Source organism: Homalodisca vitripennis, chromosome 6 (genome assembly GCF_021130785.1).
Source record: "Homalodisca vitripennis isolate AUS2020 chromosome 6, UT_GWSS_2.1, whole genome shotgun sequence".
NCBI lineage: Eukaryota > Metazoa > Arthropoda > Insecta > Hemiptera > Cicadellidae > Homalodisca > Homalodisca vitripennis.
In genome coordinates, this window is record NC_060212.1 from 31,983,134 (window position 1) to 32,006,096 (window position 22,963).

Sequence of the window (22,963 nt, forward strand, 5' to 3'; positions counted from 1 at the left end):
TTGCTATTTTCTTTTTGCCAAAAAACTTATTCTCCTCTTCTAGTGCCAGTCCTATTCTAGCGGCCATGGCCAGCTTCTCATCTTCTGCTTCAGGTTTAGCAAGTGATAAGCTGGTTTTCAAGTTCTTTTAAGGAACTATTTAACCTAGATCTGGAGTGGTATGATTTAGGAGTTACTATCTCATCATGAGCTTGCAACATTGTTTCTTCTAAATCTGGTGTGGTATGAACTTTTTGTGAAACAATTTTATTTACAAGAAGGCTGTGTTACATTTTGCCGTGTTATTGATGAAGTAGGTGATGTTAAGGTGCCACAGGCATTGCACCTCCAGGTTTTTATTTCATCGTGTTTTATCATTTCATTCAAAGTCTTATCTTTTATGTTAATACAGCCATTATGGTACCACAGTTTACAGGGTCCAGTGCAATAAAATGCCAGAGTATTTTACCCCAATACTACATACTCCACAAGGGTATTTCGAGGTTGCCTTTTTTTTGGTTTGACCATGGTTGTCAATGAGAGATGGACAGTTTTTTATCAAGTGTTTGGCCGGTTTCACTATGTCAATGAATAAAAATGGACAGTTTTTTTTTTTTATGGAGTGTTTGGCTGGTTCACTATGTCAGTGGATAAAAATGGACAGTTTTTTATAAAGTGTTTGGCTGGTTCACTATGTCAATGAATAAAAAATGGACACATCCGGTACGGTCAGACCGGCAGAGTTTTAAAAATCGATAAGTAACGGTAAAGGCCTCGTGTAAAACTGAACAAAACCTGGTTGTTTGGGCAGAGCGGTGGGAGGGGGGAAGCTACTGGGACCGTCGAATAGATCTGATAAGCAGTATTGCCAACAAGTAGAAAGAAATTTCCCAATTGGTACCTGAGACCGGTGTTTCGGTTAAGGTGTTAAGATTTGGATGTGACAAAAAAATTATATTAAAAACGTGAAATTTGGAGAACTCCGAATACAAGGCTCTTATTTAACACTGGGTGAGGTAGGGACTCCCACCTTTTAATGTATTTTTTGTATTGTGTCAGAATACATAGTTATTCTCTAGAACACCTCTCCTCTATCCCTTCAGCACACCAACAATGTTACAGTTTCAGTTGACCTTGAACATTTGGATTCAACAAATAAACTTTCAGTTGTCAGTTAACAGGATTTTCCCACCTGTCTTTGTTATAGTGTAACGTTTTTGTTTGTAGCCTTTTATTTTGTTTTACTGGTTTCTATGGCTTTCTTCTTTTAAATTAACATGAAATTAGTATGAGAAAAACTTGTATTAGAAACTTAATCAATGATTAGGGAATGAAAGTTCATGAGAGAATTTTGAGGTTAAGGTATATTAAATATGTGAGGTAATTCCCTCCTACACTTGTAGTTGCATTACTAATTGTTAACTAATAATGCTAACTAAGTTAATTTAGAGATCATGTTATAAACAAGGTCTTAATGTGAAACTGCTTTGTTCAGTGTTCAAGTTTTTCTGTTGGTTTAACTTAAACATTTCCAGTAAGTTTTCTGTTGGTTTGACTTAAACATTTCCGGTAAGAAAGTAAATAAAACGTGTTAATACACCATATGGTGATTTATATAGAAAATTTTATTATACTCTATAAATATACAAATACAGTTATTCAATAAGCTAATTGTTTTCTTAAAAATAATCTTATCTAAAATAAAATACTTTCTAATCCAAACAAGACAGAAGTGGTTATAGAAAAACTAAGATGATTACCTCTACACAAAACTTAATCGTATTGACTTTTTTATTGTATGTACTTAAAAGTTTACAGAAAATTTAGCCACAAACTTGAATATACTTTGAAGTTAAATTTTCACAATCTGAAGTCTTGCACTATAACAGGGTATATTAGTAATATAGCTTCCAAAAGTGTTTAACACAATTATAAAAAGATACATGAATAGGTTTTATTTTTGATCCATTGACTATTTAAAATGGAACTGTTGAAATACTTGAATTGAGTAAAATGTGTAAAATGAATGGAAGTGTCCTACATCGTCCTGAATCTATATAATGTAGACAAATCTGATATATCTTGATGTATCTAATATTCTTCAAAGGTGACGATAACAACAACCTAAGCGTTACAGAATATTGATATTTAATTCAAGAGTAGAATTTGTTCTACAACATGCTAATTCTTAAATCAGGACTATTTATATGCCTTTTACATAAATATTCTTACTTTGAGGTATTTTGGTACTGTATTTTCACAGTTTTCCTAACACTGCCATACGAATTATTGACCATAACAAAATTGATACAAACGCTAACTATATGTCTTAAATTCTACAAATCTGAGCTCCAATCAATGATTTGATATACAGTACATTGTATGCTTTACATCTTCTAGATTGTTACTTGGGGCTTTCAGGTTAATCATTACAATTTGTGAAGGAAAAGTAACAACTAAACAGTGATGTAACATTACTTACATATCGATAAAAAATACAAAACCGTTATAAAAACGCAGATATTAATCTTAGAAATAAGAATGGAAAATAAAACAACATATTTACACTTAGTCTATGATTTACAATGATGACTGTCATGAATTAGAAAGATCGTATTTAATTTTTTCTAAATTATAATCGTTTTTAGCTTGTTCTGCAGCTTCCATGACAGTCTTGTTGACTTTGAAAAATGTTAAATTTGCGATGAGAGCCATTGGAGCCAATACTGCGAGCTGCTGATGGAGGTTCAGGTAGCTCGAGCAGTAAAACGTAACCGCCACCATTATTCCCTGTAAACAATTTTTTCAATTTCAACAAAACACATAAAACTCAATTCAACCACCAAGACTCCTATATCATAGGGTAACAAAAACCACATTACTCAACCAACACATCAGAATAATATTCACTAAAAAACCAACTTGTTACAATAGTAGGGTTTTTTACTTTAGTTTTTTTATATATATAGGGTCTTTATAGGTAAATAAATATAAAACAGGAACTTTAAGAGACCTATTTGTAAAAAAAACATAAAAACTCAATTTCTGCAAAATATTTATAAAAAACTAAATAATTTTTCTATGTAATTAAAATAACAAAATAATTATTAAAACAACTTAAAATGTAATGAAAAGAATTATATACTTGACATAACACTGAAATTATGGTGGTAATAAAAATATATGTTCACATACGAATAATCTTTAAACAAATGATTAACTTGCATCTAACATTAAAACTCTTAGACTTTAATGTATACAGAAATAGACTTTGAGATCAAAGTCAAAAAAGGCACTTATTCTTGGAAAAAAGTATTGATACTTGAATTTGAAAGTTAACCGCAAATTAAAAATTATAGCTGTAATAATGGGAGTTACGTTAAAATGTAGCTTGTATATTTCTGAATTTAGAATAAACAATAACTTCCAATGTTTATGTTCCTAACAACAATTGGGGAAGTGCCTATTTCACCTTAAAATGTCATACAGCATTGTGGGGCATGTACCATCTGGGGGTGGTTAGGAAATTGGGGAAGGATCCTATTCCACCTCAAAGTTGACTGATGCTGTGGGTAGCAGAAGTGTGACTGAACGTCTAACAGTATCTTTTGGTGTATTTAAGATGTAATCCTGAACCTTGATATACTTACAAACTCAGTGAACCAAAAGGCCTATATTTAAATAATGCGTATCCTCCACAGCCAGGTTTGATATATATATACTAGCTGTTCCCCGTGGCTTCGCACGCTTTTTGTAAGCTTTGCTCGTGTATGAGCACTTCTGGTTCAAGTGAATTATATTGTCAACGCCGATGTAGAGTTTACCTTGTTGACACTATTAAGAAAATCTGCCAAAAGTGTATGTTTATAACCATTGTACACGTACATGTACTTCATAATGAAGTGGTCTAACATTCAAGCTATAAGGCCAAACAGAAATTCATTTGAAAGACAAATATCCATAAAAACTTAGCGCCTTCACATAGTGTGTGGTTATTATACACAACTATCTCGTAATTGTAGTTTACAATGTGCAGGCGCTTTGATAACTTATATATTTTGCAGCGCCTCCTGGTGGTGAGTTACACCAATGGGCATAGCATATAAACCTTCTACGTGGAAAAATACATATACATACAGATTTTCATAATGATCGGTCAAATAGTTTCCGAGTCTATAAAGGACAAACACACACACATTCATTTATATATATATATATAGATATGTTTATTACCTTCTACTCAAAAAAAGTAATTGGAGTTTGTAGAATCCCTTACATAATGTCTGCTAATTCCACCAATACAATATTAATATTAGATAATAGAATTCTCAACTAAATACAAAATTAAGATGTAATTGTCTCTTATTAAGAAATGTGTAAGCTTGAAGTCACGCATTCTAAATGATGTAATGATTGGCTATCATTATTATTAATCAAATGGTTGAATTACTCAACTTATATAATATTTTCATATTACAAAACTAAAAGTTATACTTAAATTTTAAAATTTAATGCTTATTTTGAAATTATTTGTAACATAAAGTAATTAACTTAATTACCATTCATCATTAGTATTTATACAATTGTGCATTAAATATTGTAGGTTCCAATTGTCATACGAAAGGAAATCTCATATGGATCCAATTGTGAACTCAGATTTCAGCTGATAATCTGCTTCCAATAAGTTCTACCATGTTGACTATGACAGATGCCAAAATGTGTTATCTCGTTAAACAATTCTAAGTACAGCGTCTGAAATCTGACCACCACTACCACCACAGACTTGACTCCTGGAATCTGGAGTCATGTCGTTGAAAAGATCAACAAGTTGGTGACGAAGACGTGCTGGATTCTAGATACTGCACTAAGAAGATGAATTGAGCTGGACTCAAAGTTCAGATTAAACTCAAGATTTTTCAGTACAAAGCTGCAGTGAAGGTGTTAAGGCTCCAAAAAACATTGGGAGGGCATCACTTAACATTTCAATGGATTGCAGTTACCTTGGTAAACTTGTATATTGCACAAGTTTGAGAGCTGTTCTCCGGGAACATGACAGCCATGATGGAATACATCTGGGTGTGGCAACAGCAGTCAGAGAAGCCGATGAGGATGCTACACAACATGGCTAGGGAGGCTCTGGAACATCCAATGTCAGGTTATTATGTCATCCAAAACTTGCACAAATTTCAGCTTTTCTTGAAAAATAAAACTAAAGACTTTATTATTTAATTTTGCAGAGGTTAATAATTGCAATTCATTTATGCAGAAATATATATATATATATATATATATATATATATATATATATATTATATATAAAATATTACAAGTAAAGAATAAAATCTAGTTTTTTCTGTTTTCAAAGTTAAGTTTTTAAGTTACAATCAAATATTTATACTTCGATAATTTGTTGCATCAGTTAATTAAAGGACATGATGATATATTTTCTTCCAACGAACATAGAAACTCAAGTACTTTCAAAATTACTCAAGTGATTGCCAAAATTACACCAAACTGCCAAATCTTTTTTTTACTACAACAAAATTGATATACACGCTTTGTTGCTTTTGGTAAGGATCAAGAATTTTATTGTCATTGACAATTGTACATTAAATTGGCAAAGTCAATTTAGATTTCTAAACTAAACAAACTTAATTGATTTCAAACATTGTAAAAATAAAAAAAAATCAGTAGTTATTACAGAATAATTAACTTAGCTTAATCACTTTGATAGTTTATAAATATACACTTTAAAATATACTTAAAATAAAATAAAATATATAATTCTTATTATTAAACATATACAGTTTGAAAACATAAACTTTAAAGCACAAGCTACTAAATAAAACAGTAGCATAAATCAATGAATTTATGTATTTATGTAAAACTAATTAGCCACAACAGTTATGAGTTAATAATCTAAATTTGTAAATCAAAATTGCAATTAAAAAATTTGTTTATACTATAAAATTGGTTTTGAATAAGCCAATTATATACGTGTTTAAAGAGTCTAAAACTAAAATGCTAATATTTTAAGCAAGCATCTATTTGTCAAAATAACAAAATAAAATATTTTTGTATTGTGGAGTTGTGTTTAAAGGAAGAAAAACATTTATTTGAACTCGTAGACTATGCTTCTGAAATGTTTAGTGTAGCCCACCTGGGGTGTATGAAGGACTCATCAAGTGTGTTGCCGAAGACAGCAGTGGCAGGGATGTTGAGGCAGATGATTGTGAAGGTGATGAGTTGGCAAACAAGTCCGGTGCCCAGCACCACACACTTCCCGTACTTCCGCCGCTCTGTGAATCCACTCAGAGTTATCTGGAAAAGGCCTCCTCTCAAGCCCAACAGGAGAAGAAGTTAAAACAGTGCATTTATTTATTTTTCTGTTTTTTCTGAATTGTTTATTAATTTTACAGATTGATAAGATTACACATTATTATATTTTACAGATTAATTTTAATTACATTTTTCATAAAGTTACTGATATCCTATAATAAAAATTTAAAGATGATGGCCAAGGACTCATAAATTCTAGATGAATTTTGAAAATGTTGGATATGCATTTCAATTTCCAAATCAGTACTTTCTCCTGATATAATTGAAAAACTACAGTGTGCATTATTTACAAAATTATCTTTATTGAAACTTAAATACCACGTTTGACTCAAGAAGAAACAGATTCACCTGGTAAATGAATGAAGATACACCTACTTTTTCTGTCCAATCTCTTAATATGTTTCATTGAAGGAGGAGCTCTTATTGGAAAACAAATTATTTTCTTAAAAAGAAACAAAGAATTCTCCAATAATGAGCCTCTTGGATGTCGAAAGGCCTAGTGTAAGAAATTAAAAATTATTGAGAATTTTTTTCTTTAAACAGATTTTAGTATGTTGTTTTGGTATTTTTATTTTAACATTCAATTATAAATTAAATCAAACAATTGTAATCTTGATAAGAAACACACGTATGTTATTACAGTATACTTGATATTACAGTATTCAGATAATCATGCTAATAGTAATGTACATACTAAACATTCAACTATCAAAAAGTATTGTCCTTGTGAGTTTAGAGTTCGCTGTATAGAAGTATTACATATGAATACTACTCTATTCATACTTAGTGAATAGTAAATTCATTAATTAAATTTCGACCTTTGCAATGATCGAAATGCAAAGTGAACCAACTCCAAAATTTTAGTTTTCAGATATTTAAGGCTAAAGTAAAAAAAAAAAAAAATACTTTTGTTAGAAATCATGTACGTGAGCCACATTTGCACTGTTCATACTTTTTAATATTGTACACAATTTTTTGTAGGTCTACATTTTTACAGATTTTCAATGCAAAAATTATTGCATCTAATTTTAAAAATTCGTTTTTGCTTTTCAAAAAAATCTGTTTTGGCTTGTTTTAGTAAAGTTGACCCACTTTGCATTTTGTGGTTTTAGGATGTTTCAGCAAAGCTCTCCAAAACAGTAAACAACTAACAAATTTTTTAAAATTATACTGGTTGGATCATTTTGCATTTCATATCCCAAACTTGTCTTGCATAATGTTATTACATATGGATTGATCCGTTTGTACACTTTAGTTGATCCATTTGGATACTTTAGTTGATCCTAATTGGACACTTTAGTTGATAGGGTTACTTCAGTTTGATTTAGAAAATAACTGATACATCTGTTTCAGACAAACAGTTTTTCATCAATATACAGAACTGCACAGACTGGTTTATTTTATCATTAGATGGATATTATTTTTAAAGGCAGTGGATGGATAATCACAAAAGTGACCATTTTTGGGTAGGTCCACTTTGCATTTCAACTACTCGTATACAAAGTATTGCCAAAATATTACTGCATTTTTCACAAAGCAACCACAAAAATCTAGAGTTTTATTGCATTTTTCTTAAGATATTTACCTAACAGTTCCCCTGTGCCGATGAAAACACCAGAGAGGACTACCAACTGCTTGGAGTTGTCTCCGATCTTGAGAGTGAATCCAACGCTTGAACTGTAGATACCACAGCGAAAAGCCTGGTGCATTCCTGCACTGACAACATAATGCTTTATATACCTCTTCATCAACTACAACTTTTATATCTACATTATCAAGTAATATAGCAATGTTAATCAAGTTATCCTTGCCTACCTTTAACCTAAAAGTTTTTCTTCCGTTTATGGCTAATGGAGGTTGTATAATATTCATAATAAAGTAATATATTCCAAGAAGAAGAAAGGCCTCAAAAGCAAAGTGCACTCAAAGTAATGCACATCATCGCTTAAGAAACAATACCTCCTAAGTGACATTTTCGCTACTTTTACACAAGACTAAATATCTGCTTATTTGCTAATCGTCACTCAATGTTAATTAAAAACAAAATTGCTTAACTAATGTTTTTTTGTTAGCAAAATTGAGTTTTTGGTACAAGCACATTCTGATGGATATCCTGCATCAACTAGTGGGCAAAATAATCAGTTTACTAATATTGTCATGCTTTTTATGCCATCAACATAAAAAAACCCCTTCTCTGTACAAAACCATAGAGCGATCTGAAGTTAGGTGGTGTTGTCTCTTACAATTCTGCTACATATAAATACAAAATGTTTTTTCAGCTTGATTGTGCTGCAACCCAATTTTTTTTGTAGACTAAACTACATAATATAGAATTTTGTAAATTTTAGGACAATTTGTATAATTATATACTGCTTCTATCAAAGGTTAAAAAGATTATATGATTTTTTAATTGGATAGATGATGAGGATATTTGAGACCAACAAAACTCTAGCCAGGGCAGTGTACAGGTCTGAAATAAACCAGACAAAAGACGTTATAGATTTAAGTGCAGTATGGTCCTCAGCTTCTTTCCTGTCAGAACAATCAATCAGCAACTTTCTATAATCGGATGACATATAGCATAAACTGCTTCAGGAAAATAGTACTTTCAAAGACACCGATGGCAAAGTTACTTAATCTTCCTATAATTCAATAACACGTTTTCTCCTTTCACTTGAGTAATTTACAAATATTAAATTAATTAAAAACTTGACAAGATTATGCTTATCTTACCTATGAAGGCAAACGAGATGCACAGCATTCTCATCTTGGTTGTATTAAAGATTGTCCAGGTTGTTTTGAGGGCTTGACCTGGGCTTTCTTTCTTGGGTTTGGCATCTGAAGAGAAACTCTCCTTGGCTTTTCCCAGAAGGCCGAACATGAGCAGAGAGGCTGCGGCTACCGAAGTCATAGAGTAAATGACAATCTTTCGAGTCTCAGCATCTATATACTTCTTCCCCTCCAGCTTGAAGTAGACGTACATGTTACCATACAGTTCGCTGAGGGAAAAAGTTTTACACTATTACATCGTAGAGGTTGATAGTTTGGATGTAATCATCTGGCCAAAGGATAAAGTTAATCTTACGCAAATTCAAGAAGAGAAAAACTCTGTTAGTTCCACTATTTTATTTTGAAAAGTCTTTTTACTTCCAGCTTGTTTTACTAGTGTATGTGCCAGAGAGAAATTTAATTCTTGAAAATCTTGAAGGAACGATCATTTACAAGTATCTATTCATCGGTCAACATTTTTAATTCAGTGCATCATTATTATACAAATTTTACAATAATTGAATAATTTTTTAATAGTAGAAAATCACCATGATGTTATAAGAACAGGATATTCCTTTTTTTTAATAAACCAACACTATTCAATTTCCAATTATAACACGGTTTGATAATATAATTATAAAAACTTCTTTGGAAGTTTTATAAAACTAAAACAATGTCCATACAATTTATGTTTGATTTTTTCCAACAATACAAATTTTACATCTTAATATGAATTGACCGATATTAGTGATTTTTGGGCTTAAAAATTAGGTACCGTAACTGATTATTTAATACCTACTATTTAAAACCTTTTCAAATATTTCATTAGATATATATATATATATATATATATATATATATATTTATATTTGCAAATGACTGAGAGATGTTATATTTAACTCAATGCATAATATACATATTTCTTTTTAAAGCAACTTACGCTGAACTGAAAATAACCCAGAATATTCCAAGGTTGCGGTTAACCGTGTTGGGCTCTGAGTTGAGGAATAAATAGTTGCCTTGCGAGGTCCAGAGTAGAGCTTCACTGATGCCCACAACCACTGCCCCCGCATACATACTCCATGCTTTTTCCATGTTGAAAGCTGCGAGATATCCTCTGTAAAATCCATAAAATAAGTGAAATAACAAAATAATAACTATAACAGTTGGTAGAACAATACAAATTGCAATATAATTTTGATTTTTTGAACCTAATATTTATTAATTCAAATACATCAATGCAGAGCAGGCGTACTCAGACCAGTTTTTCAGGGGCCCGCCAAACGTCATATTTGAAGGGACCGTTGTCCACGGACTGCGCAGTGGCGGGCATGATGGGGCCCGGCTGAATATAATTTCTGGGGCCCGACAGAACTGAGTATGGCCCTGATGCAGAGTCACAGTATATTTTTAAGTTCATCTGGAATGAAACAATAAAAAGGACCCCCTCGTCCCTTATTTGCCACCATCTTGTTTTTGCCATGAGTATTGCCATTAGCCATTTACCATTAGAAACTGATCAGTGATTAGTTATTGTCAGCTGACATGTTGTGACATGTGTCCTGTAGTTCAGTTTATAATAATTAGTGTCAAACTTAGTAAGTTTTAGAGATGGATGGAGTTAACATACAAGTTTGTTGTGGTTCATGACTCAAACATGTCACAACACTTCAGTATGAACTGTTCCCTTTAACCTACTTATGTATTATACAAAAAACCACAAGAGAGTGCAGTTGAGGGAGGAGCCTATTTTGCCCGTGACCTTCGAGCGGCCAACGAGAACTGAGCGACGTTGCCAAACTTGTTCCCCGCTGTAACCACAAGCCGAGCGAGTCCAGCGTTCTTAAAATACTTAACCGTTACGCTCGAAAGAAATGTTAGAGCTGTCTTGAATTAATTAACTACGTATTTACAACATGTAATTTTACGGTCATTTAAAAAAAAAAGTACATCTCTGTAGCTTATTTCCATGTTGAGTTAAATGGATTGAAATAAATTATTGTATTATATTACTCATATACGAAGATCGTAGGATTAAAATCTTTAGCCGAAATATAAATTAAAAAGAAAACATAACAATACCGCAAAAACGTTAATTTCCCGTATTTAACAGTTAGATAATGCCATTATCACTGATATATAATAAGGCAATACATGTTTGCATAGTATAATCATGTTATGTTAAATGGATTTTCAATTTGGTAAGAAAGTTATCAAATACATCTGAAATATATGTTCTTTTCCATAAGTATACTTATTCAGTACATAAAGGTGGGAATTGTTGCCGCAACGGTTTTTGTTACGCACTTCGGTTCTCATAAATTTATAACCATTAGAAAGCATTTTTCCTACCTGGCTATTAATAGTCTTGAATCTGTGTTATGTAAAATTGTTTTCACACGTGGGTGATTTAAATATTTAAACTGGCCATAGTTGAAAAATCATACAGCACAAGTATGTTTATAATATGAATGCACTTTCTTATAAAATTCTAAAGTAACGGTTTTATATAACATCCAATGAAATTTGAACACAGTACATAATAGATGATGTCAGACGAGTGAAAATGTGGAGGAAACGGGTGAAATACCTGTAAACAAAAGCCGCACCAGCTAGCAGTGGTGGTAATACCAGACGGATGAGTCATACTGTTTCCAAGAATAATAATAAGACATTTAAAATAACCGACGTTGAGAAACTTGTTCATGATGCTCTGGACAAAGTGACTAAAGAAGACTGGCAATCAAGAGTTCAGCACGCAGAAGCCTTGCAGCAAGCTGATTTTGAAAAGGAATGTATCCGCACAAGTGTTGTAGAGCAAAATAAGTATAAACTTAGCAGACAATTCTGACACGAGTAGCAGTGAGGCAGAAAGTGAAAATGAAGAAGACTCCGAGGTTTTGGCTACGATATTGCCGCATGAGAGCGAATAAATAAAATACAAGTGCAAAGGTAGGAATATTATTAAGTCAATCATGCTTTTCAACGTATTTCATTTTACAATAGTAGGCGCCCTAAAAGTTATTTAGTGGAAAATTTGATTATTTCGTAATTTAAAAATATAATTGTTCGATAATTTTAAAACTGATTATATTGTCATATTTTTTTAATTATTTTTAATCAAGCAACACGTCACGCAGTGTCCAATATAAGCAACATGTATATTAAATTTTGTGTGTGTTTAGTAATCGTTTAAAATCACTGAAAAGATTGTTGTATCGTATGGAAATAAGCAAGTACTTTACTCTGACTAACTGACGGGACGATTTGTTTGTTTCATCGATAGTTAGTTTGTAATAACATTAATAAACTATAAAAGTAATTTAAATATAATATAACAAACTGTCAACGCATTTTAAATATTGTTTTTCAATTATACTGATAAGTTTTAAATGTTCAGTATCAGTGTTAGTTGTGACAGCGCAGCGGTTTATCAGCCACAATGCGCCAGCCGTGCCGGGTGGCAGCGGCAGTTGTGTGGCAACGTCGCGCAGCCCAGTCCCTTCTATTGGTCGCCGCCAACTGCACTCTCTGGTGGTTCCTTGTATAGGTTAGTTACTCATCTGAAGAAGAGATCATACTCCAGATCTCAAAATAATATAGTGTTATATCCCTGAACAATGGTAAATAGCTGAAAAAATTTAATTATCTTGAAAAACATTCACAGAATAAAGAATATTTAATGATTGGGTTAACAAAAAATTAGTAATATTTCCGTTCTTGGATTAACACAAATAAAAAACAGCACAGACTAATCGTATTAGGAGAACACTAACTTGTAAATATTTTAAATTACTAAAAGTATCAGGATTAACTTTTAGCATCACATGCTGGTCCACAAACCGTGCTAAAGGTATGACGAGGGGCTGCCTACCAAGCTATTAGGAAATGGTTCAGAGACGGACACTGTCATAGGTGGCAGAGTTTCTCTGGGGTTTCTCAAAGACCTTCTGATACAGGCAAGGACAGCCAGCAAGGGGATCCAAGGGCCCTGGTGTGGACCCCTCAAATTTTCAATTCTTTTCAATTACTTTTTAGCAAATGATTATTATTTAAATCATTCAGTACTAATCAGTCATCTTGACCCCCCCCCCACAAAATGTTTTTCTGGCTACGTTCTTGGATACAGCTAATTTCCCTCATTACTGGACAAGGTGGATTCAGGAAGCACTTGCGCACCTTAAAGATTGCTACTGAAGATCCTTGGTGTAGACTAAATAATCACCCAGAGAAGACTGCTAAACACATTATTTTGGATAGAAGAAGAACTCAAATTGGAACCTCACAGCCAGGTGATGGCTTCGGTGGCAGAGTTGGGTAGATGCTCTTGGGTCTCGTTAAAGGTATAGGGATGGTCTAGTGGTGAACTTAGGCTGCACAATAAGCTTATGTTGATACGCGTTGGGAATTAGGAGTCTTTTATACACCCCTCTTTAATCTAAACTAATCTAATGACCAGAGAGTGTGGACAATAATATTACATGTATCCGATGTTGGCGATAGCCATGGATAATCGTGGACCCAGCACACAGATGAGTGAAGGAGCGAGCCAGACAGAGATGGAGAACACTGTGTACATAATCCCAGTAACAAAGAACCCCTCCACCGTAAATTCTGGCTTCTCGTCGTGGATACTCGAAATTATAGTTTTCTACAACAAAAAACATACAAACAATATTAGTCAATTGTACATCAAAATACTGATCATGACCTTGCTCAGGTAATTTGGTTGACTTATTATTTTCGAACTTATCCTTCCAAATATCAATGACAGAATGATCACAGAATCAGATATACAAAAGAGCTATGAGACACATCTATTTAACACTTAAATGTTAGATTTTAAATGAACCAAGTGTACTCATACAGTTGTAGCTCATATTTTATTTTGATGTACAATAAAAATTTGTCGGTCATTTTTTAAATATCCAACCTGCTATGTTATTGCAATACCAGTACAGTTATGAAACTAAGATATGCAAGGTTTGTCTGAAAAAAATAGTGACCTTGACTTTTTCTAGAACACAAGTCACTCAAAGTACTCCCCTCCACAAACTATTATCTTCATCTAAACACTCCTGCCTCTTCCAAAAACATTCCTTGAACTCATTTTTCAACATGTCAAACCCCTAGTTGCATTTTGTCCACTTTGTTTTAGGTCCTCAAATCTTTTCTGTTCTTCCTAGAATTCTCAATTTTGGAAACAATCTAAAAAACTTGGAGTTATGTCCAAACTTTAAGGAGAGTGGCAAAGCTGTTTGACGTGTTTCTCTAAAAAGTGCTAAACAAGATTTGATGAATGAGGTAGTGTGTTCCATGATGCAGGATCCAATAACAAACTTCACAATTCAGGCCATTTCCTTCACACTGCATCTTGTATCTGCTTAATGACATCAAGTAGTACTCCTGGGGGCATTTTGGTGATGAACTGTGCTACCCTAATAAATAAAAAAACTATGCGCATTCCTCTGACATTGCTTCAACTTTGTCGTTTTTTTAGCTGTTGCTCTTCACAAGCCTTTCATTGTGAAGATAGACCTTTTGTTTCAGGATCATAGCCATAAAGCAGTGCTCCATCACCAGTAACTGTTTTGAACATATCCCAATTGTTATTTAATGAATCCAAATTGTTCTCTATGTAATTTCAACACAGAGAAATATTTAATCATTCATCAACAGCCAACAAACTTTGTACTCTGGAATTGCCAGACATATCTTTTTTTGTGATGATTCGCGCCCATGCAGAACTCTGTAGGAAAGAACAATTTATTTACCCACAATATAAAGTGTTAAAATAACTTTTTGTACATATGGTCCAAGGATCTTCAGAAAATTTTAGACTATCAACAATGACAATATCTTCTACGCAGCTTTGAACAATTTGGTCTAAATAAACCCATCCTTGTTTCAGAAAATTACAGCCTACTCAAGGTGTACATCTGTAGCTTCAGCTGTATCATCTGTACAGCATCAGACTATATCCTTATTTTAAACAACCAGATGATTCAGATCATAAGACCAAAATTCCTGCTAACTTTTGCGTCCCAGATAGGGCCAGCTTAAATATACATTTACAAAAACAAAATAAATAATGGTATTATGTAATTGTTGGATTTAAAAATATAGTACTGGGTTTTGTATCCCAGAGATTTCAGAGGAACAGTACAATAAAAACCATTTTCTAAAACTTAAAAAAAGGTTTACTATAATAACTTGCTTTGCAGTAAGATTATATTATTTTTAACTTATAATTTAGTTTGAAATCCTCAATTTTTTTTAATATTTAAGAAAAGTGTCAGCAAAGAATAGTAAAATAGATGTTATGGAGGAGAACCACCACAAAAATCTGTACTTTTTATAGATTCGAATTAATACAGCTAGAAACAAAGGATTGTTGCTAGTTGCTATGAAGATCAGTAGGCTTATATTGAAATCTATGTTCAATGGTTCACTGATTTGAAAGAAATATACACATCTAGAAATGTTCAATTGCAATACAATCGTTTTCAACTAGAATGCTCCCTACTGGTTGAGAGAGATTGCAGTGCAATCGAAAACGTGTAAAAATTGTACTTTTATGTGTCTTTGTTTTGTGATTTTTTTTAATTAAAGGATCCTAGAAGGTAGATTTCAAGGTAATCCTGCTGATTTTCTTATCAACTAATAGTTTTTTTATTGCTTAAAATGAAATTGTTTTCCTACTTTCAAATTTATTCTGTACCAAACAAATAATTCTATTCTAATGCTTGTCAATTTCCACTCTGAATCAACATTGTTTATAGCAAGACGAATCAACTATCAGTGAATGAATCAATGATTATCACTGTACATCCTGTTATTAAAATAAGTACTTACATAAGGGAACCAATTTTACTACAACTTAAAGTGAAGTTTCAAACTTATGTTGACTAACCTGCATGTTGAGGACTGCATATTGTGCAGAGAACAATATCATAAGGTAAAAACTGAGAGATAAAACGTTCAGTAGCTTCCTGTCCATGTTTCTAGCAGCTGTCCACTCATACACCACCCTGTTGATGGTTGTTATCAAACTGCTAAATATATCACTTGATTGCCATCAGTTGATAAGAGATCTATCTCCCACTCCGGCTATCTTTCCATTTCATTAACACTTATGTGGTAATAACAATGGCCAGTAATATTTCTATTATAAGAACTCTCTTTACAAATCTCGTGCACGATCTAGTGATCAAACCAAGCAAAATGTGTAAAACGACTGAGCGACTGTCTTATTTTACGAAATGAATCTACTCTTCTGCAGTTTCTGTATTACTCAGTATTTTGTTTGAGTGCTTTAATCGAACATAAATCGTGTTAACCCTCGAACTGCCGGTGTCTGTTCCTGTACTAGCACCCTTTTTTTAGCCGTTTGTAAGAATTATATTAAACTGTTATATATAACTCTCAAAATTATTTAAATACACAACTTACTATATAACATTGTTTTCAGAGTATTCCAAAGAATAATAATACATTATATTCATTAATATTTTCTTATTTTCAAAAAAAGATTTCTGTGTTTGAATGTGCTTGATATGAACTAAACAAAATTTTATAACTGCACTATCTTATCATATATGTGTGAAAGATTTATAAAAAATACAAAATAAGCACATGGTGATATTTACCCAAAATATGTATAGTTTTAGTGGCTTTACTTAACTTTTTACTTTAAAATGTTTACATTTTTAACAATTTTTATCTTTAGCACAAAATCACTAAGAATGTGTTTTCAACCATTTGTACAATAGCTTTTACAATGCTGGAAATTCGACCTTTATATCAATAAAATGTCAAATTTTTTATAACTTTGCACGATCTCATCATATATATATATACATGTAAAAGTTTATATAAATTCCAAATCATATAAAGGAAACACAATTTTATACTTACTAAAAATATATATAATTTTAGCGCTTTTACTTTAAAATGCTGATGACTTTATTACCAATTTTAGAACTAAGCACAAAATCCACTAACATTTTATTTTCAGCATTTTTGTACAATTGCTTTACGACACTGAAATTCAACCTATAAATGACTGATTATATATCATTGTTTTCAGGAAAACTAAAGGAGTAATAAAAGTTGCTTATTTTTGTTGCTATAGTTTTTTTTATTCACAAAAATTTAACCTTGAACAAGCCTGATAAGATTGCTTGTACAAGACGTTTCTTCTAACTATACAAAGAGGAATAAAGTTTGAATAATATACCTCAATCGATAGCTCGATCATTCTGCAATCGACTGATATTCGGCTTTAAACCGAAACAACGAAAATAATAAACGATTTCCGAAACGTCTGCTTACTGCAGTATATATTGCAATGCCAGTAAACGAGCAGCCTAATTGCCATATATACGGCAGCTGCCAGTTAGAGGTTTAAGAATTCAGCAAGCGTCTCCATTCACAAATTAGTAACTGTTAGAACTACTATATGTAATAATTATATCTTTAAAATACGACACTTCTAAAAACTCTACGATAAGAAATAAGAGCGTAAAAGTGCATGAGGTTTAACTTTGTTCTTGTGGAGGAAAATTCAAGGTCGTTGCCCTAAAGCCAGCTTTTAAAACATCATTAGGGTCTTAAATTTTAATTGTATTCTTGTACAAAATCAAAATGAAATAATTTTATGTGCACATGTGGTAATGCAATTTTTAACCACTTGATACCCTACAAGTGGTTACATTCCAATACATATTATTAGAACCAACTTTACTTTTTTATTAGGATTCAAACAATAAAATAGCGATAAACACACTGAATAGAGGATAAAAAAATTAGATACCTTTGTGCTGCTTTGTGTACTTATTGCATAGGTAACACACACGGATTGCGGTCAACACAGCTGACTATACCTCTGGCTGCCCTAAAGTTACTAGATCTTGTGCCACATTGAAGGTGTTTTAAGTTACATTTTGGTACTGTAAAACCCCAAGAGGACTGTGATAAATATATAATTGACACACAACATGAAGTGTGTAAAATATGATATTGCAAAATTATTGTAACACTGTTCTAAAACTGGGGACCTCATCTAGAAAGGGTCATTGCCAGGGGTAAATGGTCTCTAATGCAATGCAGATGTGTGATAGGTGGGCCCTGGGGACTGAAGCCGAGGCTCTTATACTGGCTTTATGTTTCCTTGGTCAGACCTGCACTAATGTACGGAGCTGTCGTATGGTGGTCAAAAACGGAAGCCAAGACTGTAGCACGTCTGGCGGGTTTCCAAAGGATGGCCTGCCTCGCTATCACTGGGGCTTTTCCTAGTGCGCCAGGCGCGGCTCTGGACTGTTGTCTTAATCTCGCCCCCCTGGACATTGTCATTCGAGCTATGGCCAGGAGGAGTGCCTACTGTCTTCAGCAGATGGGACTCTGGTCGGGCTGCAGCAGTGGGCACTGCAGAATTAGCACTCTGATACAGGAGGATGTTTTGCACATGATCTATGATCAGATGCCACAAAAGTTTTCCTTTGACAAACCCTTTAGGATTATTTTACCCTCAAGGGATGATTGGTCAGAGGGGAAGAAACCTCTTCCACCAGCGGAGCTCGAATGGTACACAGACGGCTCCAAAACAAAAAGCGGCACAGGCGCTGGAATTCTAGGAGTGAGACCATGTAGGGAGCTGGTGGTTCCTATGGGTCCGTATCCGACAGTCTTTCAAGCGGAGGTCGCAGCCATTATGGAATGTGCTCATGAGAATCTTCGTCTGCGATATAGGGGCAAGACGATTAACATTTTCACGGACAGTCAGGCAGCGCTGGATTCTTGCGCAATCAAATCCAAACTGGTTTGGGATTGCTATCAGACCATTTCCTCCCTTGCCAGAATCAACAATGTAAACCGTTTGTTGGGTTCCTGGTCATGAGGGGATTCCTGGGAATGAAAGAGCTGATGCCCTGGCCAACCAGGGCTCAGCAACAATTATGACGGGCCCTCAATCGTTCTGCGGTGTTCCAAGGTGTGAATCCTCTAGGGTTGTCTCGAAATGGATTCGCGCGGAGCATGGGAGAAGGTGGAGGTTGCATCCGGGTTTGAGAGTGAGTAGAATGGTATTACAGTCACCTTCCTCCAAGGTGGCTTCGGACCTTCTCTCATTAAACAGATCAATGTCTTCTAAGGTCATTGGTCTCATTACGGGGCATGGTCACCTGAGGAAGCATCTACACAGAGTTGGCATCCTTCAGGAGGATCCGCTCTGTGGAAGGTGTAATGAGCAGGAGGAGACTGCTGAGCACCTGCTCTTTGATTGCCCTGCAATAGCAAGAGAGCGGTATGCCATCTTTGGTAGCTTGGACAGGGGTGGTGAATTTTCCCAGGAGGACTTGATAGGTTGTTTTCGGCGGTTTGTTGAACTGCTGAAGTTGTAGACTGGTAGGCCTCATGGTGTTTCCGGGGTGCGCAAAAAGCCCTTGAGGCTTAAGTGCATGGCAGTAGGCCGCCCCAAGGAAAAAAAAAGTACAAACAAAACAAAAAAACACTGAGTGTTACAGAGAATCCGTGCAATATCTATACCACACAAACAAACCAAGTTGCATAACTTTTCAATAGATATCCCTATTTTTGACACCAAAGAATTTAGAACAATTATTTTTAACCTGGAAAATTTTTTCAAAAGTGCATATTTTGGGAGGTTAGGATTGTTTTTGGATAATTTTCAAATGATGACATAGGTTATGTGATATCTTATTGATATCTTATTTTAAAGATCTTTGTACTCTGAGAAATTTGGTGCACAAAAACTCAATATTATGTTTATTTGTATGTACAGGGTGCGACAAAGTGTCTTTAATTTAGGTTTTAACAGTGAATTCTATTGTCTGCCCCCCTAAAGACCTAGGCACACAAATTACACAATTTTTTTACACATAACCTATCAGGAAATACAGTTGGTGCCATTTTGGAAAATTTTTCCGGAGTAAAAATAATGTTACTGAATTCTTTGGAGTCAAAAATGGGGATATCTGTTGAAACAAATTATGCAGCTCTGTTTGTTTGGCTACTGGAGGTATGCACGTGTAATCTGAAACATCCTGTACAAACTATAACAGAAATGCATGTTCATGCAATATTATTTTCTCATTTGACCATCACATGAGTATATGGAGGCTTATCTGACTTTCCAACAAGCTTTTAATTGTTGTTCTGAGAATCATTTTGTAAATTTTAGCACAGGTATAGAGAAGTAATCAATGTTTAAACAGTCATAAAACATGTTTTATTCATTAAATTACCTTTATACAATTATTAATACAAAAATCTATACACTATTAACAACTTAAAATAAAATACTTATAAAATAATATTGGTAAACAGTAAAAAACCACCGATTGGCCAGTTTAAAAAACCCAATCAGACGGAGGGACAGGTGTTGTTCGTGATGAGGCCGAAGGGGCCGAGGCTTGCCCAGGCCGGCGCAGACAGACTAAGGCAGCTCATCTGGTGTATGGGGGGTGGGTGCGGGGGGAAGTTGGTGACTCGAGTCCCCGGCAGCCTCAGCACCTGCAGGGGCAGTTGGTAGAGGGACCGCAGCATTGAGTCATCCACCTCTGGGCAACTCAACTCCAGATGTTCCAGCAGAGGTGCTCTCTCCAGGCATCTGCAGAATCATCATGGTTAAAGATCGAGTTTAACTCACTGGTCCAGCTAATAATTGAAGCTTATGAGCCAGATGTAGTAGCCGCCTTTTTTATCGTAGAATTAAGGGTTAAAGATAAAATTAATATGCATTTAATACTTTTATTGGTCATTCAGAAAAAATATTTTAAAATATTTTAATTAATTGAAAATGGATCATGTATTATATTTAAAGTTTTAAAAATGTTGGTTGTATTAATGTAATGAAGGATTCTTTGTTTAAAGTTTGTTATTGATGATGGAAGGTTTGAAAGGATAACAGGATTTCGGACATTTGCCATCATTATATGTATAGCACAACATTTCGAGTAACATTTTGTAACATATAACGATGGTGTAAGAAGTTGTTATGTTCATACATGTGAACAAAATGACATTGAGTTGCAAGTTTTTTTCACCCACTAACAAAAACTGAGGTCAAAAATATAATTTTAAATCTGAGCAACAGTAGTTCAAGTTGAGATCCCTAATAAAATACTTAACTGGTCTGTTGATACAATCTCTGATGTACTAAGTGGACTTATAAATAAGTCCTTATGTGAAGGAATTTTTCCCGAACTATTGAATTTATCAGAAATTCACCCAATACATAAAAAGGGTTCACGTAGTGAAATAAACAATTATAGACCAATTTCTCTTCTAAGCTCGATTTCAAAAATTTATGAAAAAATTATCCATAGCAGACTTTTTGACTTTTTAGAATCTAATAACAATTTATGTAAAGAGCAGTATGGCTTTAGAAAAAATTCTAGTACACAAGCAGCTCTTTTCTCTTTCGTAAACAGTACCATTGAAGCCTTGGATGAGTCAAGTTACACTGCAGGAGATTTCTGTGACTTATCTAAGGCTTTTGATTGAGTAAACCACACACTTTTGCTGACAAAGTTAAGAAGAATGGGTGTTGAAGGCACAGCTCTTACACTGTTATATTTCTTATTTATTTAACCGTAAACAGAGGACAGTTATTACTAATAAATCAGGAAAATATTATTCTAATTGGGCAGATGTAAAACATGGTGTACCCCAAGGGTCAATATTAGGCCCATTGTTATTCATTATCTATGTCAATGACCTGCCAAATTACCTTCCTAAAGAAGTTTGTAGCCTCTTTTTATATGCAGATGATACAACTGCTCTAATTAGACGGAAAATGTTAAGTGACTTAGAAACTTTACACCAAAGATGTCATTGACAAACTTCACAAAATTTTCCTTACTCACGGTCTGTTGTTAAATCGAGACAAGACTAATACATTACGCTTTAAATTAAGAAATGATAATTTTTGTAAAGGGTTTAGTAATAATACACACGTAGTAAAATTTTTAGGCATACATTTAGACACTAAATTAAATTTTTCCGACCATATCAATATGTTAAATAAGAAACTTAATTCAACCAGATATGCTTTGAGTATACTAGTTCGAATAACATCTTTGGAAGTTGGTTTAGCTGTATATTATGCCCATGTATACTCGATGTTGAGTTATGGAATTACTTTGTGGGGTAACTGCTCAGATGTGCAAAAACTCTTTATTAGTCAAAAGTCAATTATTAGAACAATAGGTCATTGCAACTCAAGAACAACATGTAAACCGTTATTTAAAAAATTTAACATCCTTACTTTGCCATGTATATACATTTTTGAAATGCTTAAATTAGTACATAAGAATCCTGATCAATTTGAAAAATACAAATTTAATCATAGATACCACACAAGAAATTGTAATTTGTTTCAATATCCGGCACATAAACTAAAAAAAATTTGAAACTAGTCCTCTTTATCTAGGTTTGAAATTATATAATAATATTCCACAGGCATATAAAAAACTTCCCTTATCTACATTTACTAAAAAATTAAAAGAAGTACTTTGTCAAAAAACTTATTATAGTATAAATGAATTCTTTGAAGATAGTTTATGATGATAACGAATAGTAAAAATATATCTTTAAAATATCTACAATAGGTTTAGCCTTAGATTTAATCAATGTTTCTTTTTTATGTTTTATAGATCAATGTGTCAAAAGTTATTTTCATAAGTATGAAAGTAATGTTTTAGAATAAGTTTAGTTATGTAGTTTTTAATGATTGACTATGTACCAGTTTTGATTACATTGTGATACCAGAAAACGTATTGTACAATAAATATTTGTCTATTGTTGTCATATATACGTAAGTCAATCTAACCAAACCAAACCAAACTATAACCCA

At 33.4% G+C, this 22,963-nt stretch overlaps 1 protein-coding gene across 1 annotated transcript; it reads right to left on the reverse strand.

Annotated features, from left to right (window-relative positions):
• Window positions 1-1,581: 1,581 nt before the first annotated feature.
• On the reverse strand, window positions 1,582-16,197 carry LOC124364212 (UNC93-like protein MFSD11). Its single transcript, XM_046819527.1, has 8 exons — window positions 16,001-16,197; window positions 13,569-13,738; window positions 10,028-10,204; window positions 9,052-9,317; window positions 7,904-8,029; window positions 6,140-6,314; window positions 4,980-5,115; window positions 1,582-2,769 (listed from the first exon to the last, which is right to left on the reverse strand). Exons 1-8 carry the CDS (start codon window positions 16,085-16,087, stop codon window positions 2,575-2,577), a joined length of 1,332 nt encoding a protein of 443 aa, XP_046675483.1. The 5' UTR covers window positions 16,088-16,197; the 3' UTR covers window positions 1,582-2,574.
• Window positions 16,198-22,963: the final 6,766 nt, after the last annotated feature.

Excerpts from the sequence above, each read along its gene's own strand:
- LOC124364212 (XM_046819527.1), bottom strand. The coding sequence starts at position 16,087 with ATGGACAGGAAGCTACTGAACGTTTTATCTCTCAGTTTTTACCTTATG. Across the intron at positions 13,739-16,000 it reads ATGCAGTCCTCAACATGCAG|AAAACTATAATTTCGAGTAT; the intron begins GTTAGTCAACAT and ends TTTTTGTTGTAG. Across the intron at positions 2,770-4,979 it reads CAATATACAAGTTTACCAAG|GGAATAATGGTGGCGGTTAC; the intron begins GTAACTGCAATC and ends AATTGTTTACAG.